Source organism: Capsicum annuum, chromosome 10 (genome assembly GCF_002878395.1).
Source record: "Capsicum annuum cultivar UCD-10X-F1 chromosome 10, UCD10Xv1.1, whole genome shotgun sequence".
Lineage (NCBI taxonomy): Eukaryota > Viridiplantae > Streptophyta > Magnoliopsida > Solanales > Solanaceae > Capsicum > Capsicum annuum.
Genome location: NC_061120.1, coordinates 214,416,598 through 214,426,728, shown reverse-complemented (window position 1 = coordinate 214,426,728; position 10,131 = coordinate 214,416,598). Strand labels below are relative to the sequence as shown.

At 36.8% G+C, this 10,131-nt stretch overlaps 1 protein-coding gene, 1 non-coding gene and 1 pseudogene across 3 annotated transcripts; all 3 read right to left on the bottom strand.

Moving 5' to 3' along the window:
- Positions 1–949: 949 nt before the first annotated feature.
- On the bottom strand, positions 950–9,115 carry LOC107854566 (F-box protein At5g06550). Of its 2 annotated transcripts, XM_047397360.1 has the most exons (4): positions 7,751–9,064; positions 3,915–5,571; positions 1,673–2,439; positions 950–1,520 (listed from the first exon to the last, which is right to left on the bottom strand). In XM_047397360.1, the coding sequence occupies exons 1-2, from the start codon at positions 8,992–8,994 to the stop codon at positions 5,331–5,333; spliced, it is 1,485 nt and encodes a 494-aa protein (XP_047253316.1). In that variant the 5' UTR covers positions 8,995–9,064; the 3' UTR covers positions 950–1,520; positions 1,673–2,439; positions 3,915–5,330. The 2 variants fall into 2 exon arrangements, with proteins under 2 accessions (XP_047253316.1, XP_016555063.2); XM_016699577.2 differs by having other exon boundaries at positions 950–2,439; positions 7,751–9,115.
- On the bottom strand, positions 2,298–2,492 carry LOC124888403. Its single transcript, XR_007046523.1, has one exon. It is a non-coding gene; the product is annotated as a U2 spliceosomal RNA (small nuclear RNA).
- LOC124888179 lies at positions 3,798–3,967 on the bottom strand (annotated as a pseudogene).
- Positions 9,116–10,131: the final 1,016 nt, after the last annotated feature.

Below are 10,131 nucleotides of genomic sequence, written 5' to 3'. Positions count from 1 at the left end.
GATTCAAGAAAATAGTAAAATGTCCCAGTTAAGATTTAAACTTTGTGATTTGAAACAACTTATAAACCTCTTTTGCGGCTTCAGTGTAATCTTCCTTTATTTCAATTCTCGTCTTGTCCCAGTAAATGTTGCAATTGAATTAGCTCTTGAAGCAATAGTTCTTGGTGTAAGTGTAGCCGCAGTTGAATAAATATCTGTCGTGTTTGAATCACAAGGAAGAAAGATGATAGCATAGAGTAGAGTAGATTTGGCAGCATGCCACAAGGTTATCCGAGTTCACAGGTGTTCTTGCTATCCCTATCTTCGTTGAGATGGAGTTGGCTCTAAGGATTCAACAGTTCATATTTAATTGAAAATTTTCATTGTATGCTCATTTGCACAATATAAATTTTCTATCAAAAGGGATGTCTAGCTCCATCAAGACATAATACGAATTCAATACATAACCCTTCTTCCTAACCTTCCTCTATAGTGGACTATATTTTCAAGCACAGACTATGAAGGATCAGGCAAGACGGTTGATGTGATTGCCTTGCAATTACAACTGAACAAACTTTCATCACTGAGAAGACCACACAAGCAGATAGATACTGAAAACAAACCTGAAGAAGTTTCTATCACCACACCATGTGAGACCTGTATTACGCAATCACATATTCTGAGCTAAGGTGCACATTCTAAGGTAGTCTTCGAGCTAGCATCCACAATTGTCTAGCGATGAATGAAATAGGTGAAAATCATGTGAGACGGGGGTTTGTGCTTTCTTTCCGTTTGTCAAAGTCTTGGTGGACACAATTATTCAGTACGAGAGAGGTGGCAGGTGTCCAATGATTCAGTGAAATAGTTGAGGTGCATGAATAGCACCGTCATCTCTCACACACACGTGGGGGGTGGGGGGATGTTGCTGACACAGCAAAGGAACAGTGATTATAACAGTGAAAGATAAGAATTGACGCCAAAATTTGTCTAAACTTTTGTTTCCTCTTGGGAAAAATACAAGTTCAATGATGAATAAAATGCCAATAAAATCCCTCTTGTTAAGTAAACAAACATTAAATTTCACTCTTGCAGCTTCATCTGTTTGAGCAGAAGATTGGTAAAAGTCTACAGCCTGGGAACTAACAATTGAAGATTCCATCACTGGCCTTTCATCAAAAAGAAAATCTGAAAGTGCCTGCTTTTGAATCAGTGACCGAATCCCAGAAGGAAGGTTTATTCTGCTGGCCCTTTTTCTTAGCTTTTAGAGTCAACTCATCAATAGTACCAGGAAGATATGCTTCAACGGCATTCTTGAATTTTTCATGCAAATTGACTCACTTGTTCCGGAAACAAGAGTGCAAGTATTTGGCCTTCCTAGAAACTCCAAAACATTCGGTAAATTCTTCCTGCAAGACGAAATGACAGTTGAAAGATACTCCATAAAATAGATATTGGCCCGAGCAAGGATCCATGAAGAGAGCTGTCCAGAAAATATCAGTGGTGATCCTAAATGGACACACAAGTGTAGGGAGAGAGTTGCCCTGAAAAATTCTCATGCCAAGTTCAAACCAAGTGCATTCAAAAAATACCTACTTTTACATGTCTAGGAAAGACTTTTCCTTTCTCATAGATGTAGTTGTAGGTATCAAGAAGATGCAAATGAAAGTAATAGCTATAAAAGAGATCGTATTACATGTCTAGGGAAGACGCCGTCTTATCCATAGCACAACAAAAACTGCATAATTAACGCTGCAAAACCGATGATACAACTTCCTCTACCAGACAGGCATCAACATCAGAACTCCTTGACTATGAATTCAAGCAAAATTCAGTTAAGCATGATTATGCATATTTTCTGTTTTTGTCTAGCTGAAAATTAAACCTAGACGTCATGATGCTCAACCAACTTTATTGACCACTAGGCCAAGTACATCCTCTCACAACTCCCTATTAACTCCATCTCCGCCAAAGAAGGTTCAGGCATATGCTTCGACTTGGCCCCTATGATCCGCTAATTCATCTCTTTTTCTGGTATTCCAAAAGGAGGTGGATAGGGTCAGCAAAAGAAGTGGCGAGGGCAGAAGACAGGGTTTTCAATTAAAGATTCCCGCAACGCAAATAGACAGGAAAAAGGCCAGAAAAGTCCAATTCGCTTTGACTCTTCCCTACGAGCTTTGACTCTTCAATACAAGCTTTAGTAGTTTAAACCTGATCTCTAAAAACAAGAGAGGACGCCAGAAATAAAATAAGTACAGTGAGAAATTTCCACAGATTACTAGACTAAGACAACATACTGCTCAAACATTAAACTAGTATTCGTGGGGTGCGCCAGGCCAAAGCATAGTGCAACACTTGGGCGACGCTTGAAGGCCCAGGCAGCAAGCTACCTTGATGAGTCTTCCCCCTCAAAAAATAGAGTTAATATCGTGTGGACCAATGGCCCACATATCAGATATTAAACTGATAAGAACAGATACTACACTTGATCTTAGCCAAAAGGCCGAGAAAGGTATGCTTATGCTTGGCAATGGGCCTTCGTTTTTATATCAACTCTCTATTGTCTACTTCAAATTTTCCTTTGATGTGGGACTCGTAAACATAACAAAAGAAGCAAAGGCAAAAATATAGTCCTACCAAATAGTCTTTAATTCAATAAATATTTTGTACAGCAATTCATTTTTCTATATTTATTTTGCTTTTTGATACTCTAGAAAAGGTTAAAGTCTATTGATTTTGCTTTCCTCTTGTGCCTGCAAATCTGAACAGCTTGATTACCATTAGAAACTACTGGTCTGTATGACTTTCATAGCACTTCATAAGTGTATGAAATATCCCCTTCTTTTTTCAATTCTTCTTCTATCTATATAACTGAATGGAACTTTGTGATTCAATCAATTTGATTCTCATTCTTAACATCAACGAACTCCCTTTAAGGACAGAAGCGCATTCAAACCCTATTCTTTTGTATTATTTGTTGAAGTCTATACTTCTAGTATAGTTAGTGAGAAGCTAAGTTCCATTTTTAGCTTTAGCAAGCGTGTGACTGACTGAACAAACTAGTCTACGCGCAGCCAACATTTCGAACTTGCCTCGATACTAACAATTCAGTGAATAAGACAGGAAGAAAGGAAAGAGTAGCATAAACTAACAAATAGAAGAAAGGAAAGAGTAGCATAAACTAACAAATAACCCTTCTTTCCACCCTCTATAGAAGACTATTTCAAGCACAAGCTATGAAGATAAGACAAAGATGGTTGATGTTATTGAATCAGTCTTGCCTTCAGATGAACTATCTTTCATCACTCAAGAAGATCATACAAGCAGATAGATACTGAAAACAGCCTGAAGAAGTTTCTATCACCACACCATGTGAGACCTTTATTAAACAATCACACGGTCTAAGCTAAGGCGTACATTCTCATGCTAAGTTCGAACCAAGTGCACTCAACAAATACCTACTTTCACATAATCTAGGAAAGATTTTCTTTTTAAGATGACGTAAGTGGTTGTAACAAAAAAGTCATCAAGAAGAGATGCTAACTACAACAACAATATACACTATGCAAACTACAGAGAGTAATAAAAGCAACAGAAGAGATCATGTTACATGTCTAAGGAAGATATCGTCTGATCCATAGCACAAACTGCATAATTAAGGTTGCTAAAGAGTATGAAAAGTAGAGTTCACTCAACAAGTACCTAAGTTAGGTCATTCTCCAACAACTCCCGCTGCATAACATTAAAGTACATTATAAAACTTTATTATTACAGTAACTTGGGCTGAGAAAATAGACTACAAAAACGTTGGATTAGTATTGGTGGGGTGCGCCAGGACAAAGCTGTAGTGCAACGCTTAGGCTACGCTTGAAGGACCAGGCAGCAAGCTACCTTGATGAGCCTTCCCCCTCAAAAAATAGAGTTAATATCATGTGGACCTGATAAGAACAGATACTACACTTGATCTTAGCCAAAAGGCCGAGAAAGGTATGTTTTGGAATTGCTACGGGCCTTTGCTTTTATATCAACTCTCTATTGTCTATTTCCAATCTTCCTCTGATGTGGGACTGGTGAACATAACAAAAGGAGCAAAGGCAAAAATATAGTCCTCCCAACATAAAGTTAGGAACAAACTAACAGAAGATAATCAGTGTCGGAGCCAAAAGTTTATATAAGTGGATTCAAGAAAATACTAAAATGTCACAATTAACATTTGACCTTGTAATCTGTAACAACCTTTTAAATCTCTTTTGCGGCTTCAATATAATCTCTTTTGCGGCTTCAATATAATCTTCCTTTATTTCGACACTCGTCTTATTACGGTAAATGTTGCAATAGAATCAGGTCTTGAAGCAATACAAGTTCTTGGTTTACAAGTTCTTGGTTTAAGTGTAGCCGCAGTTGAATAGATATCTGTCGTGGTTGAATCACAAGGAAGAAAGATGATAGTGTAGAGTAGAGTAAATTTGGCAGCATGCCACAAGGTTATCCGAGTTCTCAATTGTTCTTGCTATCCCTTTCTTTATTAAGATGGAGATGGTTCTAAAGATTCAGCAGTTTATATAGATAATGGAAATAATTCATTTTTTGCTCATTTAGCAGAATATAAATTTTCTATCGAAGGGGATTTCTGGCTCCATCAAGACATAATATGAACTTAATACACAACCCTTCTTAACCTTCCTCTATAGTGACTATTTTCCAAGCACAGACTATGAAGGATTAGACAAGATGGTTGATGTGATTGCCTTGCAATTACAGCTGAACTAACTTTCACCACTTGAGAACACCACACAAGCAGATAGATACTGAAAACGACAATCTGAAGAAGTTTCTATCAGCACACTTGGTGAGGTTATAATTCCACAAGCGAGGCCTTTATAAAGCAATCACATGTTCTGAGCTGAGGTGCACATTCTAAGGTAGTCTTCTAACTAGCATCCAGAGGTGTCTAGCAATCAATGAAATGGGTGAAAATCATGTGACACTGGGGTTCTGTGATTTCTTTCCATGTGCCAAAGTCTTGGCTACACAATTATTCAGTACGTGAGAGGTGGTAGGTGTCCCATGATTCAGTGAAATGGTTGAGGTGCACAGACACCACCGTGATCTCACACACATACAGAAGGGCGGTCGCGGGGGGGGGGGGGGGGGGGGTTTATGTCTGGACCTTTTCTTATTCCTCTTGGAAAATACAAGATCAATGAATAAAATGTCAATTAACTTCCTTAATAATCCCTCGTCATGTAAACAAAAATAAAATTTCATGCTTGCAGCTTCATCTGTTTGAGGAAGATTGCTAAAAGTCCATCGCCTCAGGACTAACTGGCGAATACTTCATCACTAGTCTTTCATCAAAAAGAAAATTTGAAAGCGCCTGCTTTTGAATCAGTGACCGAATCCCAGAAGGAAGGTTTGCTCTGCTGGGCTTTTTTCTCCTCGGCTTTCAGAGTCAACTCATCAATAGTACCGGGAAGATATGCTTCGATGGCACTCTTAAATTTGTCATGCAAATTGACTCTGTCGCTTGTTCCAGACACAAGAGTGCAAGCATTTGGCCTTTTAAGAAACTCCAAAACATTCAGTAAATTCCTCCTGCAAGATGAAATGACAGTTGAATACCCATAAAATAGATATTGGCCAGAGCAAGGAAATTCCAGGTGAGTTCTGAAACTGTTATCCTCTCCAACTCCAGAAAATATCGGTGGTGACCCTAAACAGACACATGTCAGGGAGAGAGTTGCCCTGAAAATTCTCATGCTAAGTTCGAACTAAGTGCACTCGACAAATACCTACTTTTACATGTCTAGGAAAGTTTTTTTTTAAAGATGAAGTAAAAGTAATAAAAAAGGCATAAAGGAGATGCAAATGAAAGTAATAGCTACAAAAGAGATCATGTTACATGTCTAGGGAAGATGTCATCTGTCCCATAGCACAACAAAAACTACATAATGAAGGCTGTGAAACCAATGATACGACTTCATCTCCCAGATAGGCATCAACATCAAAACTCTTTCACTATGAAGTAAAGCAAAATTCAGTTAAGCATATCTGCGTCTGAGAATAGAGCCTCAACTAGCAAGGTAATCCTGGCTAGGGTGTAAGGATTAGAAAAAAGGAGAGAAAGAATAGAACATTGAAGATCTGTCTTTTGCTAAAAATAAGTATCTCATGCTACAAATTGTGTCCCGTAGCTCACTAACTCACTAAAGTATGCTTTTTAAGGTCTTTTTATCAGTAAATACAATGTCAAGCTTAAAGGTAGTTTATCGTAAACCTTAAAGCTCAATATTACATGCAACGATTAGATGTAAAACAAAGACACCATAATTCCGTGTATCTTAAAGAATTTTTATCATCATATAGAGTCACACATACAATCTTCTGAAGCCATGATTGTAGGTGAAAGAAAAATATGTTTTTAACTATCCCCAACAAACAGATCAAGCAGTTATCCCATTCTTTTAGACATTCTCTAGTATGCATGGTTCAAGCTATGGGAATATATATTCCGTGTTTAGACTTTCATTTCATGGTAATAACCAGCATAATCATCACTACGAACGCTTGACAAGACAGTGAGGTCACAAAAGAAAAAGTACTGCTCAACTTAAGACAGATCTTTATGTTACATTCACCAACACGACCTCCTGCACGATATAAAAGCACTATCCTCTAATATGATAGTTTTATGGCTGAGTACATATATGGCCCCTTAAACTTGCCTGGGTTTTTTTCATTTAGACACCTAAACCAAGGGCTGTACCTGTTGAACCCTTGAACTCGAGTTTAACTGTGTCAAACAACACATTCCCACAGCAAACTCCTCTGATGTGGAAATGCGAAAAATCGAGAAACAACACATCAGCACCAAAAAGAGAAAAAAAAAAATGAGAGTAATGGAATTTGTGGATCGAATCTGATGGTGCTTTGAAACGTGGAGAGTCGGAGATGATGGTTCAACCTCAATCTCCAAACAAACTTAAGAAGATCAGTGTTGGATATCAAGATCAAATTCTCAAACAGAAATTCTTTGCATAAATTACACATGATCTTGATCTAAAATTCTTTGCATCTTTTTGATTTGGTTTTTTGAGAACAGATGTAATGTGAGTTACAAAGTGGTGGTTCCATGTTCAATTGGCTCAAAACCGTAGCTTTACTTTCTATTAGTTTTCTTCATAATTCATAAAACTTTTAGAATCAAATTTATATTTTGTTGCTGGGTCATTTCGTTGTTGTGGTTCAGGATGTGTAGCGGTGGAGACAGCTGTTACGGTGGAGGAAGAGATGGGGATTCTAGCGGCAGATTAAGGTGACAGAGATAAAAGGACTAGATCTTTCCACTCTATAAGAGGGGAGTGTATCACATATGCGATGCCATGTCAGCACCATGTGTTTAATACGCATTCTTTCAACTAAGATTAGGTGTTAAATAGGTATAATCCTTAGTTTGGGTGTCTAAATGAAAAAAATCGGACAAGTTTAAGGGGTTGCATATGTATTCAGCCTAGTTTTATACTTCTATTTACATGAGGACTATGCAGAACAATGACTCAAGGGACTGAAACCGAACATAGGACATATTAACCTGAGAGTATATGTGATATTGAGTTACAGCTACTATATCAATAGTGAACGTTTGCATTTTTCTACCTAAAACACAACGATTACATGCTATAAGGAAATTAGTACATATAATTCATCAGTAAACATGAAAACGGTATCAAACATTTATCAAGTGTCAGAAATATAGGAGACAAAAGTAGTATACCTGCTAACAAAGTTCTGAGTAATGGCAATTGAATCCTCTAAATTGATGACCAAATGCCACCATCCATTAGGTACAAAGATAACTTCACCCGCCTTGCAGACACACTCAATAGGTCTCTTTTTCAAATTCTTGGTTGCATTATAAAAGTTCATGAACCATTCCATAATTGAAACAGGACTTGCTACTTCTGCACCATCAGGGCTTGGATGAACCCCGGGTGGCACCACATCAGGGGGAAATAATATCCATTTCTTGGATCCTTTGATTACCGCATTCCAAGCAGAGGTAGAATTTGGATCAATGTGGAATGACGAACCAGACCCTGCTGGTCCAATTATAATCCACCTATAATCTGGCCTTTCATTACCCAAAACACTAAACAAATCCTCATTGAAGTAAATCGGGACATCAAAATCCTTTCCTAATTGAGGAACTTTCTCCGCAAACTTTGGATCAAACAGATACAACGGCCTTTCTTCCCTCACTTGATCAGCGTACCTAAAATAGTCCTCAAGCTTCATTTCCACTGGCCCTACCGAAAACCTCACATCCCCACATTTCTCAATCAAATACTCCCTATTCCATTTCTCCAATGCAGGCCAATTCTCCAAACACCCTTCTAATAAAACCGGCTTATTCGGTTCCTCAAAATTCATCACAAACTCATCAACAGAAACCCCTTTTCTCCTCACTACATTATCCCTCTCCAACCACTCAGATTTCATTTCAAGATTAGCACATAACCAACTCTGAAACAAGTAATCAGAATAAAAGTCTCTAATTTTAACACCACAAGTCCTATTACCTACACCAACAAAAGTAGACTTCCAAGACCCTTTGAAAAATAACCCACCTTTACAAGTCTCCAATACAAGATTCCTCCATAGTGGTTCATGATTACAGAAAATATAGAAACTTTTGCTTACAGTTGATAAAATACCTAAATGGGTACCTTCTAAAAGGCCTAAAATATCAAGAACAAGCTCATCTGTCAAAGTTTGAAGATTACCTAAGCCAGTGTTTCTTGAATTATGAAATGGTGGGTTGATATAAAGATTCCCAAGTGGTTGAACTCCATGGGAATCTGAACCTTTTAAGCTGAACCCCTCATCTTCTTCCTCTTCTTGGTATTGTTTGGTTACCCCTTTTTCTGTAGACACACATATTTTCTTTGATTTTTTGGTTTTGACATTTTTTTTCTTTCTTTTATGATTCTTGTATAATAAGGTTTTGGAACTCAACATTGTTAGACAAGTATGGTTTGAGCCGCCGAGGTATTGAGGTTGTGTCTTGAGTGTTATTTTGTTGTTGTACAAGATAGAGCTTTTTTCCTGGTTTAAAATGTACAACATTTCAACTGAATGTACAACACTTCAATGCAGCCAAAATTGGTCTTCTTAGTTTTTTTTTATTTGGAAAAAACAACTAAATATAAAATATACACTTTAACTTTTCATATTTACACAAATCTCCACTCTTAATTACAAAAACTACAATTAATTATGTATCTTCATTAAATGTATCGGAAAGCTAATTACTTATCTTGACAGATTCAAAATAAGAACAAATGTATCGAAAGCTAACTACTATATATCTTTACAAGGAAAAAAAAAAACTTCATTGGTTGTACTATGTATCTTGAAGACCCTTCAAAAAAAATGTATCAGGAGCTAATTATGTATCATTACTAAGAAAAAATTTATATTCGTTGTTTATATCGGGAGCTAATTATATAGGTGTCAAGAGGCCGGACCGGATCAATCCGGAACCGACCCGTAAAATTTAGACGGGTTGTGGGCCGGTCCGGGCAGAGTTGTGGTTAGGTGGGTCGGGCCAGGGCCGAGTTTAACAGTAAATTTTTTAAAAACAACCCTGAACCGGCCCACTTAGCCCAACCCGGTCTAACCCACCTAAACCCGGTTAAAAATTTGGTCAAAAGCGGTAAAAAAAAAAAGGTTTTTTTTTCAATATACGTTATATATACCCACCTATATACATTTTAAATACGTTAAAATATATATAAACACTATATATATAGTATATACTACATTAGAATTTAAAAAAATATACACATATACACAATTACACATGTAATCGTGTATACGACTATACGTTAGTTAAATATATATATTACTCTAAATAAAACAGATACTACAAGATATATACTACAATATAATGATATATATAATAACTTATACAACATATACACATGTATACGTTAAATATATATGTCTATAGAAGATATATACATATATATACGTACCATTCAATATATACGTACTACTTTAAAGAAAATATACTACAATATATATATACTACAATATATACACACACTAAACATATAGTTATACACTAATTTATAAAACATATACACATGTATA

Excerpts from the sequence above, each read along its gene's own strand:
- LOC107854566 (XM_016699577.2), bottom strand. The coding sequence starts at position 9,102 with ATGTTGTACATTTTAAACCAGGAAAAAAGCTCTATCTTGTACAACAAC. Across the intron at positions 5,572-7,750 it reads ACTCAGAACTTTGTTAGCAG|GAGGAATTTACTGAATGTTT; the intron begins GTATACTACTTT and ends TTCATCTTGCAG.